Source organism: Malaclemys terrapin, chromosome 23 (genome assembly GCF_027887155.1).
Source record: "Malaclemys terrapin pileata isolate rMalTer1 chromosome 23, rMalTer1.hap1, whole genome shotgun sequence".
Taxonomy (NCBI): domain Eukaryota; kingdom Metazoa; phylum Chordata; order Testudines; family Emydidae; genus Malaclemys; species Malaclemys terrapin.
The window spans coordinates 5,576,116-5,590,004 of record NC_071527.1 but is presented as its reverse complement, the minus strand read 5'-3'; the positions used below and the strand labels follow the sequence as shown (position 1 = coordinate 5,590,004).

At 55.0% G+C, this 13,889-nt stretch overlaps 1 protein-coding gene across 4 annotated transcripts in view; it reads left to right on the top strand.

Annotated features, from left to right (window-relative positions):
* CSAD (cysteine sulfinic acid decarboxylase) overlaps positions 1–13,889 on the top strand; it is a 26,208-nt gene extending 12,319 nt beyond the window's left edge. For 3 of the 4 annotated variants that reach the window (XM_054012243.1, XM_054012244.1, XM_054012245.1), the window contains 13 exons: positions 4,540–4,666; positions 5,153–5,243; positions 5,727–5,833; positions 6,888–7,003; positions 7,861–7,940; positions 8,656–8,710; positions 8,823–8,939; positions 9,774–9,838; positions 10,251–10,332; positions 10,725–10,924; positions 11,073–11,124; positions 11,450–11,539; positions 12,885–13,889. In XM_054012243.1, coding sequence (XP_053868218.1) covers positions 4,540–4,666; positions 5,153–5,243; positions 5,727–5,833; positions 6,888–7,003; positions 7,861–7,940; positions 8,656–8,710; positions 8,823–8,939; positions 9,774–9,838; positions 10,251–10,332; positions 10,725–10,924; positions 11,073–11,124; positions 11,450–11,539; positions 12,885–13,058 — 1,356 coding nt within the window. In that variant the 3' untranslated portion in view covers positions 13,059–13,889. Of the gene's footprint in view, positions 1–3,287; positions 3,334–4,539; positions 4,667–5,152; positions 5,244–5,726; positions 5,834–6,887; positions 7,004–7,860; positions 7,941–8,655; positions 8,711–8,822; positions 8,940–9,773; positions 9,839–10,250; positions 10,333–10,724; positions 10,925–11,072; positions 11,125–11,449; positions 11,540–12,884 lie in introns of those variants that run through there. The other variant, XM_054012246.1, reaches the window with a different exon arrangement.

Below are 13,889 nucleotides of genomic sequence, written 5' to 3'. Positions count from 1 at the left end.
ATTCCATAGCTATCCCATAGTTCCCGCAGTCTCCCGCGCCCATTGGGATTGTGGGTTAAGATCCCAGTGCCTGATGGGACAAAAAACATCGTCGCAGGTGGTTCTGGGTACAGCCTCACTTCCTCCCTCCCTCCCTCCCTGCATGAAAGCAACGGACGGCAGACAACCATTTTCGCGCCTTTTTTCCTGGGTGGGTGAACACTGCAGACTCCATACCACGGCAAGCATGGAGCCCGCTGAGGTCAAGACAGCACTCATGAATATTGCAAACACCTCGCGCGTTCTCGTGGAGTTTATGCTCAGCCAGGACCAGAAAAACGAGGCGAGGAGGCAGCGGCGGCGGCAGCGCAGCGACAAGCATGATGAGGACATGGACACGGACACAGAATTCAGTGAAACCACAGGCCCCGGTGCTTTGGAGATCATGTTGTTAATGGGGCAGATTCTATCCATGGAACGCCGATTCTGGGCAAGGGAAACAAGCACAGACTGGTGGGACCGCATAGTGTTGCAGGTCTGGGACGATTCCCAGTGGCTGCGGAACTTTCGCATGCATAAGGGCACTTTCATGGAACTTTGTGACTTGCTGTCTCCTGCCCTGAAACGCCAGAATACCAAGATGAGAGCAGCCCTCACAGTTGAGAAGCGCGTGGCGATAGCCCTGTGGAAGCTTGCAACGCCAGACAGCTACCGGTCAGTCGGGAATCAATTTGGAGTGGGCAAATCTACGGTGGGGGCTGCTGTGATGCAAGTAGCCAAAGCAATCATTCAGGTGCTGCTACGAAAGTTAGTGACTCTGGGAAATGTGCAGGCTATAGTGGATGGTTTTGCTGCAATGGGATTCCCTAACTGTGGTGGGGCAATAGACGGAACCCATATCCCTATCTTGGCACCGGAGCACCAAGCCACCGAGTACATAAACCTCAAGGGGTACTTTTCAATGGTGCTGCAAGCACTTGTGGATCACAAGGGACGTTTCACCAACATCAACGCGGGCTGGGCGGGAAGGGTTCATGACGCTCGCGTCTTCAGGAACACTACTCTGTTTAAAGGGCTGCAGCAAGGGACTTACTTTCCGGACCAGAAAATAACCGTTGGGGATGTTGAAATGCCCATAGTTATTCTTGGGGACCCAGCCTACCCCTTAATGCCATGGCTTATGAAGCCATACACAGGCAGCCTGGACAGGAGTCAGGAGCTGTTTAACTACAGGCTAAGCAAGTGCAGAATGGTGGTAGAATGTGCATTTGGCCGTTTAAAAGGTCGCTGGCGTTCATTATTGACTCGCTCTGACCTCAGCCAAAGAAATCTCCCCATTGTTATTTCTGCTTGCTGTGTGCTCCACAATCTCTGTGAAAGTAAGGGGGAGACCTTTATGGCGGGGTGGGAGGCTGAGGCAAATCGCCTGGCTGCTGATTACGCGCAGCCAGACACCAGGGCGATTAGAAGATCACACCATGAAGCGCTGTGCATCAGAGAAGCTTTGAAAACCAGTTTCATGGCTGGCCAGGCTACCGTGTGAAATATCTGTTTGTTTCTCCTTCATGAAAACCCGCCCCCTTCATTGACTGATTTTCTGTAAGGAACCCACCCTCCCCCTTCCCCCAGCTTTCTTTCAAACCAAATAAAGTCACTATCATTTAAAAATCATTTATTCTTTATTAATAGATTAGAAAAAGAGGGAGGGAACCCGGGTGGTATTTGGGAGGAGGATTGCTGGGAAGGAAAAAGCCACAAAGAAAAGGTTAAAAAAATGACAGCCTTTTGCTTGGGCTGTCTACTGGGGTGGAATGGGAAGGTGTACGGAGCCTCCCCCCCCGCGTTCTTACACGTCTGGGTGAGGAGGATACGGAACATGGGGAGGGGGGAGGGTGGAACAGGGGCTGAAGCGGCAGTCTGTTTTCCAGCAGCCGTTCCTGAACCTCCACCAGACGCCGGAGCAGCCCCAGCGTTGCATCCTTCATCCTCTGGTCTTCCTGCCGCCATCTCTCCTCACGTTGGTCCCTCCTCTCCTCACGTTGGTCCCTCCTCTCCTCACGTTGGTCCCTCCTCTCCTCACGTTCACTGACTTCTTTCCTATACTTTGAAACTGTTTCCTTCCACTCATTCAGATGAGCTCTGTCACTCCTGCTGGATTGCATAATTTCAGAAAACATGTCCTCCCGCGTCTTCTTCTTACGACGCCTTATCTGTGATAACCTTCGGGATGGAGGAGGGAGGCTTGAGGAATTTGCAGCTGCTGTAGGGAGGGGAAAAAAGAGAGAATTGTTTTAAAAGCTACATTTTGCAGAACAATGCTTATACTCTTTCACGGTGACCAACACTGTTCACATTACATAGCACATGTGATTTCTGTGCAAGGTCGCATTTTGCCTCTTAATGCTGAGTGCTTGTGGCTTTGCTGCTAGAGATCACAGGTCTGGGCAACAGAATTCGGCTTGCATGCGGCCATGGTAAGCCATTGTTTTACAGCTTCTGCACCCTCCTTTCCCACATACCAAGCATAGCCTGTAGAGTGCTGCAGAAGCCTGGCCAATCTCAGCCAGTTGGGGGGGGGGCAGTGTGGGGGGGCTTCTCTGGGCCCCTTCAGGCAAGTAGAGTGCTGCGGTTTTTCTGTTAACATTCAGCAGCACCAGAAAACAAACTAACCCCCCCCCGCCATGAATTCTCTGGGATGATCACGGTACCCCTCCCCCCACCGCATGGCTGGTATCAGGGAAGATCCCTGCAGGCACCAAACTACCCCCCCCGCCGCCGACCCCCCCCCCTCGCCATGAATTCTCTGGGATGATCACGGTACCCTCCCCCCACCGCGTGGCTGGTAACAGGGAAGATCCCTGCTAGCCAAACGCGGAAAACTTCAGGGCCAATTTCCCATCTGCGCTTGGCTAACTGCAGGGAAGGATTTATTTTCCGCCACAGGCAAACAGCCCAGTAGGAACGGCCACCTCTGTCCCCTTAATTAAGTTCCTGTATTTCAACCAGGTTACCAGGAGTGATATCACTCTCCTGAGGATTACACAACAAGATAAAGAACGGATGTTGCTTGAATGCCAGCAAACACCGGGACCATACGCTGCCAGGCTTTGTCAGGCAATGATACCAGATTACTTGCTGCAAGCATGGCGTGGTCAAGTGTCCTACCATGGAGGAGGGAATAAGGATGCACTGCCCAGAAACCTTCTGGCAAGGCTTTCGGAGTACCTCCAGGAGAGCTTCATGGAGATGTCCCTGGAGGATTTCCGCTCCATCCCCAGACACGTTAACAGACTTTTCCAGTAGCTACAGACTTTTCCAGTAGCTGAACTGACCGCGAATGCAAAGTCAGGCAAAGTAATCATTAAAAACCGTTTGCTTTTAAAACACGTTTTATATTTTAAAAGGTAAACTCACCTGAGGTCCCTTCCATGGGGTCAGAGTCTTGGGTACTGGCTTGGGAGGGTACTTCAGTCAGGGTGATAAAAAGATCCTGGCTGTTGGGGAGAATGGAGTGCTGTGTGCTCTCTGCAAGCTCATCCTCCTCCTCCTCCTCCTCCTCTACCCCATCGGCAGAATCCTCAGGCGTCGAGACTATCCCCGACCCAGAATCCACGAACAAAGGTGGGGTAGTGGTGGCAGCCCCCCCTAGAATTGCATGCAGCTCGGCGTAGTAGCGGCATGTCCGCGGCTCTGACCCGGAGCGACCGTTTGCCTCCTTTGTTTTTTGATAGGCTTGTCTGAGCTCCTTGACCTTCACGCGGCACTGCTCAGAGTCCCTATTGTGGCCTCTCTCCATCATGGCCTTGGAAATTTTTTCAAAAGTTTTTGCATTTCGTCTTTTAGAACGAAGTTCTGCAAGCACTGAATCCTCTCCCCATACAGCGATCAGATCCAGTACCTCCCTCACGGTCCATGCTGGTGCTCTTTTTCGATTATCAGCCTGCATGGTTACCTGTGCTGATGAGGTATCTGTGGTCACCTGTGCTCTCCACGCTGGGCAAACAGGAAATGAAGTTCAAATGTTCGCGGGGCTTTTCCTGTCTACCTGGCCAGTGCATCCGAGTTCGGATTGCTGTCCAGAGCGGTCACAATGATGCACTGTGGGATAGCTCCCGGAGGCCAATACCATCGAATTGCGGCCACACTAACCCTAATTCGAATTGCTAAAATCGATTTTGGCGCTACTCCGCTCGTTGGGGTGGAGTACAGAAATCGATTTAAAGGGCCCTTTACATCGAATTAAATGGCGTCGTTGTGTGGACGGTTACAGGGTTAATTCGAATTAAAGCTGATAAATCCGAATTAAAGTCGTAGTGTAGACCAGGCCTTAGACAGGACCTGACTCCTTTCCCCCAGCCTGGAGTAACCCCCCTCACACATGTGCACATGCTCCTGAGGTCACGAGCTGGGCATCTTCTACCAGCCTTGCCCCCAGCTGGGCGGGGGCTCCCTGCTGAGGTGGGCCCTGCTTGCCCTGTGCCCCCTGGCGAAGGGAGCATCCAGGGAAGGGCTGTTTTCCCAGCTCAGCAGGCCGCTGATGGATTGTCTCTGTCCCTTCAGGTCTGTGACTGGAGGAAGCCCCAAGACCTGCAGAAAATCCTGGACCTGGAGCTGAGGAGCAGTGGGGAGCCCCAGCAGAGGGTGCTGGAGCACTGCCGGGACGTCATCCAGTACAGCGTGAAAACATGTAGGTGATGAGAGACTCCGACGGCTGGGCCTGGTGCAGCCCTCGGAGGGGGTCCCCCGCCTCCCGCTGGCTGTGCTCAGAGCTGCCTGTGTGCGCGTCAGAGGGAGAACAAGGCTCGCCCTCCGCTGAGCAGGGCCTGAATGCTAGGTCAGAACTACGTCCGTAAGGGATATCAGCGCAGCTGTGATGTACCAACTAGGGTGTCTATGTCCCTGGAGCCCAGCCAGGTGAACGTGGCTATCGCCCTCTAGCGGCTGCAGTCCAAAGAGGGTAACGGCCTTGAAACCGCTATAGCTCACAGAGATTCTCCTTTAGCTCAAATTGTAGGGGCTGTATTTATGGACTCACAGGTCCTGGGGGCTGCCCAGTGTAGGGCTAAGCTGGTGACTGATGTCGGATCTAGCCCAGGTTTAATGAGGACACAAGCTCTGTTTCCTGCTCTTTCCCTGTGTTAAAGGCTCTCTCTCTCTCTCTCCCGCCCCCCAGGTCATCCTCGTTTCTTTAACCAGCTGTTTTCGGGGCTGGATCCCCATGCCCTGGTGGGACGGATGATCACAGAGACGCTCAACACCAGCCAGTAAGTCCTTGCCCTGTCTCTGAGCACCCTTTGCCTGGAGCTGCCCAGGCAGGCAGTGCATCTAGCTGAGGGTGGGGCACAAGGACAATTAAGGACACAAGAAAGAGAGAATGCCGGGGCTGTTTGCTGCCAAAAGACAGGGAGAGGTGGGTGAAATTCACAAAGGGGGGGAAAGTTCTGGGGCCTCATTTTTGCCCTGAGGCTGCAGTGTCTCTTCTTTAGATGTAGAGGGGGTGTGACTTCCCACACACAGCTCTGCTGATGCCCCATAATCCCGACCCATAGCCCCCACTGCTATCCCACGCCCAGGTACTCTTGAATCAGAGCTCCCATTGCTGCCCAGCTGGTCTGCAATCTGCAATATGGACCAGCACCCTGCAGGTTTCACTCCCTCCTGGGCTATCCATCTCCTGTGCAGCTCCAGGTAAACCCCCTCCCGCAATGGCCGGGTGCCTCACTGAGGTGTGTCTGTGTGTCCCCCAGGTACACCTACGAGATCGCCCCTGTGTTTGTGCTGATGGAGGAGGTGGTGCTGAAGAAGCTGCGGGAGCTGATTGGCTGGGGGAGTGGAGACGGGATATTCTGCCCAGGTGCGTGAGGCTGATATACTGCCAGAGGGAGGGTCAAGCCAGGGGCACCCAGGGCATCCCTGCCCTTTCATGAACCGGGTTTCCTGCTGGGATTGGGGTGCTGGGTCCTTCCTTCCCCATTGCCGGTCTGGTTTATGTCCCCCCTGACAGATCCAAAGCGAAGGTGCAGGACTAGACCCTCAGCTGGGGTCAATCGTGGTAGCTCCATTGACATTGATTGAGCTGCACCAGTTTCCCCGGGATCTGGGTTCTATACCATACAGCTCAGAACTGCTGGAGTCCTGCAGGGCTAGGAGATCCCGGAAAGAAGTGTGTGAGCAGGGTTAGCAGCTGGCATCCTTGGCTGATATAGAGGGCAGGAGGCAGACTCAGCCCTCCCTGGCATACACACAGGGCAAGAGCCAGACTCAGCCCTCCCTGCAGTTTACGGTTCACTTAAAAAGCAACAACGGAACATAACCTGTGGCCAAAGCTTTCTCCTGTGCCTGGCTCTTCCTAGGGCGCTTCCCTGCAGGACTCCCCTGATCTCTACCCTTCGTTCCCTCTGCCTCAGAGAGACCCTCCAGCCCCTTTTATGTCATGGCTTGGTCCGGATAGGACCTCCCTTACAGAAGGAGGCAGCAGAAATACCTCTGTCTCTCTCTGCAGGGTTCTGGCACCCAGCACTAACGTGAGTCAGCAAAAAAGCTCTGCTTTCTTATGCAGAGTCCTAGAACCTGACGCTCTTCCAGTGATATACCAGTGCCACCTGGGCCTTCCTCGCAGCAGTGCTCGGTCAGTGTGAGCGTCCTCCCTGCCAATAACAACCTCCTTCCACCAGTGTGAGCTTCCTCTCAACAGTGCCCTGCTGATGCCAACTTCCTCGCCTCAGCAGTGTGAGCATCCTCCCGTGCCCTGCTGGTGGTAGCGGGGACTCCACCAGGGCGAGTTTCTTCTCGATGCAGTGATTGAAGCCTCCTTCCTCCCCTCCAAAGCTGTCCTTCTTCCTGCCCCGCAGCACATGGGGAGTGGGCGACAGGCTTGCACTGATCTCAGTGGGTTTGTTTCCCTACAGGAGGCTCCCTCTCCAATATATACGCCATGAACGTGGCGCGGTACCAGCGCTTCCCGGACAGCAAGCGGACGGGCATCTGGGCACTGCCAAGGCTGGCGGTGTTTACTTCGCAAGAGGTGCAACCCGGGGCTTCCCCTTCAGTAGCCATGACAGGAGCATGAGAAGAGGGGGGCTGGGCTTGGTCTCCCCTTAAGGATGGGGTGCTGCCATGTCACCCCATCAGAGCCACGGATCAGCAAGGCCCAGAGCAGGACCCACTTCTGCCCTCAGCGTCTGTGCCATTTGGCTTAACCCAGGCCATCTACAGCCCCCTCCCCAGTTTGGCCGGTGTGCCATACACACAGCCCAGCACAGGGACTGGGGTCTTTCGGGGGTCCTTTTCAAACAGGAAGCATTGCATTGTGGGATGGAGGTAGGCCAAGTGGGTGTACCAGAGGGTTAAGGGTTGCAATGCCTGAGGGTCACTCTCCGCCCCGGGAAGGATGCCCAGGGCCTGGATTCAGACGGCTCTCAGAGCAGCGGTCCGTCCTGCACTTGTAAATGCCTGAGAGGTGCTGAGGGAGGAGGAGAGGAACCGGACGGAGGCTGCAGTTCAAGGAACGTCAGCCCATGGCTTCTTGCTGTAGCATTTTCCTGCTAATTTGGACAAGGCCAAAAATCCCATAAACGTCAACATCTGTCTAATCCATCCACGCCTTTGAATGGGCCTCTTACTAGGGTACGGGGGGTCCTGTCGGAGAATTAAGGTGCATCAGTTCTCCATCCACCCCGTGCAGGGGTCCCCCCTATGGGAATAACGCAGCAGGGCTAAAGAATCACAGAATACACAATACAGCAGAGGTGCTGGAACTAGGGGTGTGGGGGGTGCTGCCACACCCCCTCACTAAATGACACTTCCTGCCCTGTGATTTCTTTGGGACTGGACCCTGGCAGGAGTCTGTACTGATTCCCTCCCTTCCGCCTTCCCCCATAGTGCCATTACTCCGTCCAGAAGGGGGCAGCTTTCCTGGGCATTGGCACAGACAACATCTACCTGGTCGGAGTGGATGAGAGGTGAGAGCTCACCCTGGGAATGCTTGGGGCCTTTATCCAGACCTGGCACTGGTTCCATTCGACTGCGCCTCCTTCCCTTCCTACAGCACCCTACAGCTGGGAGAGGCTGGTACGACAGCCACTGGAAGCACCCCAGCACCCAGGACTTCTGCCCTGCTCTCTACAGCTCTCCTTTCTGAGAGCTGGGTGCGCCCCAGCAACCAGCGCCCCCTTCTGGGAGAGGCTGGGACTGGAGTAGCCGAATGCGCCCCAACACCCAAGGCACATGCCCCATTTCCTTCAGGCTCTGTATCTGGAGGATAATAATAATAATTAGTGGAGATATCCCATCTCCTAGAACTGGAAGGGAACTTGAAAGGTCATCGAGTCCAGCCCCCTGCCTTCACTAGCAGGACCAAGTACTGATTTTGCCCCAAATCCCCAAGTGGCCCCCTCAAGAATTGAACTCACAACCCTGGGTTTAACAGGCCAATGCTCAAACCACTGAGCTATCCCTCCCCCCATACTGGGACTGCAGTGGCTGGGAGCTCCCACAAGCCATCACTCCTCCACGAGTCCCATCAGTGACTCTTGCTGGTCTAAGCAGGGAGCAGGGTAGCTAACAGCTCCCACAGACGCTTCCCTGCAGCCACCTGCCTGGTCTTGAGTAGAAGAATCCATCTCTGCTCCCTACACAGAGTCCGCCCCTGGGGATAATTTGTGCTCTCATCCTCAGGGGGAAAATGATCCCTGCAGACCTGGAGAAACAGATCAACAAGGCAAAATCTGAGGTGAGTTTGAGGTGGGGTGAGGGGGTCTGGTCTGTGGGGCAGGGAGCAGCCTGCTAGGAACACCCCCGCCCTGTAACGCCACCCCCCACCCACTGCCCCTCTTCCTTTCCAGGGCGCGTGTCCTTTCTTTGTCAACGCTACCTGCGGCACCACTGTGCTGGGAGCCTTCGACCCACTGGTGGACGTGGCAGACCTATGCGAGCGCCACGGGGCCTGGTTTCACGTGGACGTGAGTCCCCCAAGGAGGGCGGGGCAGGGAGATGTGCCCTCGGGCGCTACAGATTTAGGAAGGGCTCCGTCCCTGGGCGCATGCGATGTCTGTCCAGGAAGGGAGGTGGGGCTAGGGGAGCAGATGAGGAGGTCACTGGGAACCTTTGGTTACCACAGCTTGGCTGAACAGACCCAGCATTGCTGGTAATTGACAAGCCCTATCCCTAACCCCCACACAGCTTGTCTAGTTCACTCCTGTTGTAGCATGAAGGATCCTGTGAACGCTCTTCTATCCACACACACAAACCATCACCCATGTTCTGCGATGCTACTAACACCACTGGAGCACTGGCTGAAGCCAAAGTGAGCACAACTGGTCTGCTGCTATCACTCCGCAGTGAGGCTGCACTGCTTGGGGGCTGCTAATCTTCCAGTGCCTTCCCATCATCCCCCTGGGCCACTTGGACAGTAGTTTTTTTTCCTGCCATCTCTCGTGCATCCAGCCTGGAAGTCACCTGCCAGTTCATACAGGCCAGTTTGGTGTTGGAACCAACGGCTGCATTCCTCCAGCTCTAGCGTCCTCTCTCCACGTGCGCTGGGCCTCATGCAAAACCCAGGCAGGAGGCTTCAGGGTCAGGCTCTCCCCTTAGAGCAGCCAAAAGACAGGGGATCGTAGATGTCACAGTGAGAGAAGAGGCCCTAGGCTGAGCTAGAAGGACCATCTTGAAAATGGGTTCCCCTTGGCTGAGGGTGCAGCATGCCCCAGTCTCAGCGGGTTTAGCCACATGTAGCTCCCCACTGGCTGCTGACTGAACTCAAAGCGCTGCTGTCTCTCCCTGTTCCTCCTTGGCAGGCCGCATGGGGTGGGAGCGCCCTGCTCTCCAGAAGACACAGACATCTCCTGCGTGGGATAGAGAGGTGGGTACTGTCCCCAAACTGGGGGACAGGGTTAGCGGTCGCGCTCGCAGCTTCATGGTAGGAGTGGAGGTCAGAGCCGTTGAGATCAGGTGAGGGGCTGGTTACGCAGGACTTTACATCGGGGTGAAGAACTTCAAGGACGCACTGAGAACAGGTATTGAGCCAGAGCGGGAGATGATCTCTCCCTGCATCACGTGATCCTGTCCGATCCAGCACGGGCAGCCTGTGCCCGTAAGACCCTGAAATTAGCACATGGTGACGTCAATATCAGTGTGTGCAGCTCTGCTCCTGCTGGTGAATATCCCATTCCATACACCTCCTGGAGCTAGCCCACAGCCGGCCCTGCACTCCCCAGCCTGTTCCCTGGCCCAGCTAATGTTAATGTCTCACTGAGTCTCCCTTTCCCTTGCAGGGCGGATTCGGTGGCTTGGAACCCCCACAAGATGCTGATGACGGGTTTGCAGTGCTCTGCCTTCCTGCTTCGAGATAGCTCCGTAGGTCTTTGCCGCCGTTCCCTCCCCTGCAGTGATGAATGCAGCTTATGTGCTATTCCCTACAGTGTATCCTGCCTGAAGTCGCTGCAAATGAAGTGACAGGGAGCTCCCCCACAGCCAATAGCCCTGCCCCATTCCCTACAGCACCCCCTGCTGGGAGAGGCTGGGACTGGAGTAGCTGGGAGCTCCCACCATGGCCAACCCTCCTGCCCTGCTCCCCACAGCGCCCACTGCTGGGCATTGTTGGAAGTGGAGTTTCTGTGAACATGTAGAGCCAATCCAGCTCCCTCAGTGCTCCCTTGCTGGCCTGCCTAGCGTACGCTTTGTCCCTACTGTCCCATGGGGCCCTTGTCGGGACATGCTGATGTGTTTGCTGGACCCTCCCGTTTCAGGGCCTGCTGCAGCGGTGCCACTGCGCCAACGCCACCTACCTCTTCCAGACTGACAAGTTCTACGACATGGCCTACGACACGGGAGACAAGACCGTCCAGTGTGGCCGCAAGGTGGACTGCCTCAAGCTGTGGCTGATGTGGAAGGCCAATGGGACCGAGGGGCTGGAGAAGCGAGTGGACAGGGCCTTCGAGTTCACTAGGTGAGGGGTGGGGGATACAGGTGTACCCCTAACCCCAAGAGGTGCTCTAGTGATGCTCCCTGATCCTACACATGGATGGTGTCTCTAGCTCCACTATTGCTTTATGCCCACCACAAAAGATCAACAATGTTCTCTTCATTCTCTCTAGGTACCTGACTGAGGAGATAAAGAAAAGGGAAAGTTTCCAGCTGGTGATAGAGGTATGGGCCATCTGGAGCCATTGCTACACCACGGCTCATCGGGAGCTTGTCGTTTTCCAAGGGATTGGGGAGAGTTTATCATGAGTTCCCAAAGCCCTTACTGATAGATGGGTGGGCAGCACCTACTTATCCTTGTTACGTGAATTGACCAGCAATGAAATCCAATCCCCGTGGGTGTTCCTAGAGCCATAAGCGAGGGGAGAGCAGGCTTGGGCCCTGTCCAGTCTCCAGAGGCTGCACCTCCATTAGCTGAGGTTTTGGGGTACTCGGGTTGTTTACTTACAGAGATCCGTGCTGGTGACCCCTTCTCCTTTACCTCCCCCAGCCCGAGTTCATCAATCTGTGTTTCTGGTTTGTGCCGCCCAGCCTCCGGGGCAAACAGGGCTGTGCCGATTACTGGGAGAGACTGGGAAAGGTGAGTGCAGGGAATGCTGGGAGTGGGGTGGGGGGAAGCCCCTGTTTTCTGATGGATAGATACAGCCTCCCTAGATGGTAGTAAACTCCAGTACCCCCATCCAGACTCATGGAGAGAGAGAATGTGTGCATGTGTCTGGCCTGTCCCCCTGCCAACCCCCAGGCTGTGGCACCCCAGCCTTCTCTCTGCTAGCCAGGCCAGGCTGGGGGCTGCTTCTCTAGCTTCCTATGTACTAAGACTTCACTGTTTCTTTGTATCCAAGGCCCTAGGTCTTTGTCCCACTGGCCCCAGTTGATGTCTCTTGTCACACTTAGACACCAGCGTTCCAGGCATTATCCGTGAAAGGGATTTTTCAAAGCCGCTTGGCACAGTTGGACATCCAGCACCCAGGGAATCTCTTCGGGAGTCCCGCACCCAAATCCCATTGATACCTTTCAAAATCCAAGCTGTTATATGGTGACCCCTGCTAGGGGCGCCTTCCAGCATCAACCCACAGCACAACAGGTGCGCCCAGCCTCAGTTTCCCTTTTCCTTGAAAGGAATGTAGTCCGTCTGCCTCGGGGCAGAATGTCTTCACATACACCCATGCTGTGATTCCCCCGCAACCTTGCACTGAAACCTTTCTCCAGTTCCCATAGTGAACACATATAGTCATTTTCCCCTCCCCCAGCCCAGGGCCTCACCCACTGGAGAATCAGTAGCAGCACTGTGCCCCCACTTCCTTTGGTGCCTGTTCCAGGTCTCCCTGCCTGGGAATGACCACCCTTCCCACAGCTCTTCCCTCAAAGCTTTGCCCAAAGAGCTCCCCAGCTGTTCCCAAGGAGTCCCATGCCTGCTCGGGGGGATCCACCCTCTTGCTTCTGGGCTCAGCTTCCCCTGGCTAAGCTAGATCTTCCCCTTTTGCCTTGGGGCCACTTCCTGGACCTTCCACCCATCAGGGTCCTCACCAACAGTCCTGTTCCTGCTCCCTCCCCAATTCTGCTCTCTCCACTGGGTCGCCTGAAGCTCTTTCCCAAGCAACACCTGCTAGCTCATCACTGTTCCTCTCTCTCGGGGGCGCCTAACACCTCCAGTGTCTGATTCCTGTCCTGGCTCATGGGGCCCTCTCTTAAGCCTAACTGGAAGGTGGCTGACATATCACAGGGGCACTGGACCCTGCTCCCTCTTAAAGGGGACAGTCACCAACAAGCCTAAAACCCTGAGCTAGCTAGATGGGTTGGGCTGGCCATTGGAGGGGTCTACTCTATAGCCCAGGAGAAGGGTTGCAGGTTCATATCACAGCTGGCGAATTGGGTGGCCGTATGCACCACTGACTGATGCTGACACTAAGTGCTGCTCCGCCTAGGTGGCTCCAGCTATCAAGGAGCGGATGATGAAGAAAGGGTCCATGATGGTGGGCTACCAACCCCTTGGCAGCAAGGTCAACTTCTTCCGCCAGGTTGTCACAAATCCCGTGGTCACCAAGCAGGACTTGGACTTCTTCCTGGATGAGATCGAGAGACTGGGCACAGATTTGTAGGGATCTCAGGCCCCCCTCCTCACCATCAGCTCCTGGCAGGTCTCCCAGTGATGGTGGGACATCACATCCACTCCTGCCCATGGTATCCTTCTCCACAGCCTCCAGCAGGCACTACCATGATAACACAGTTCACCAGAGTTCAGGTGTTCAGATGCTGGCCTCGCCCACATGTCCTGCATAGACATTACACCAGAGAGGAACTCAGCTTTTGTGCTTCTCTCTAGCAACTCCCTCTCTTCCTCTCCTGGGTCCTTTTGAGAGAAGGGACATTGTGAAGGCCCAGAAGAGGGTAGCACCTGAGGTTACTGAAAAGATGGTAGCATTCTTCTTGAGAATATCAGCTAGCACATGATTCCAGAGCTTTCCTTTGCCTGTAACCTGAGGCAGCTCCAGTAAGACTCTGTGGGGACTTGGGTACATCTTGGACAAGTTGGAAGAGGATGCTTATCTTGGATTCTGGAGGTGGACATTTCAGCCCCAGCCTGCAGACAAGTAGAACATCAACATCTGGTGCAACAGACCAGGGTCTGGGATGTACGCTCAACAGACACAGCTGATCACGTAGGAGGAATGGCGGTTGTGGGGCAGTCCACACGTGCCCTGGAGATGCACTGAGCTGTGTGGAACTGGCACAAAACTCCACCTGGATTGCCTCCAAACAGCCTTTTCAAGTCAAACGAAACTGCCAAAACTGCTTCTCAAGCTGCTACCAAGCGATCGCGGTGCTCCTTTGTCGTTCCTCCTCTGCCCTTAGCACTCTGGCCTAGGTATTTGTGATTCATTTAATTAAGCGCATGATGTCAGTTCTTAATAAATGCTTGGTAAATGCTC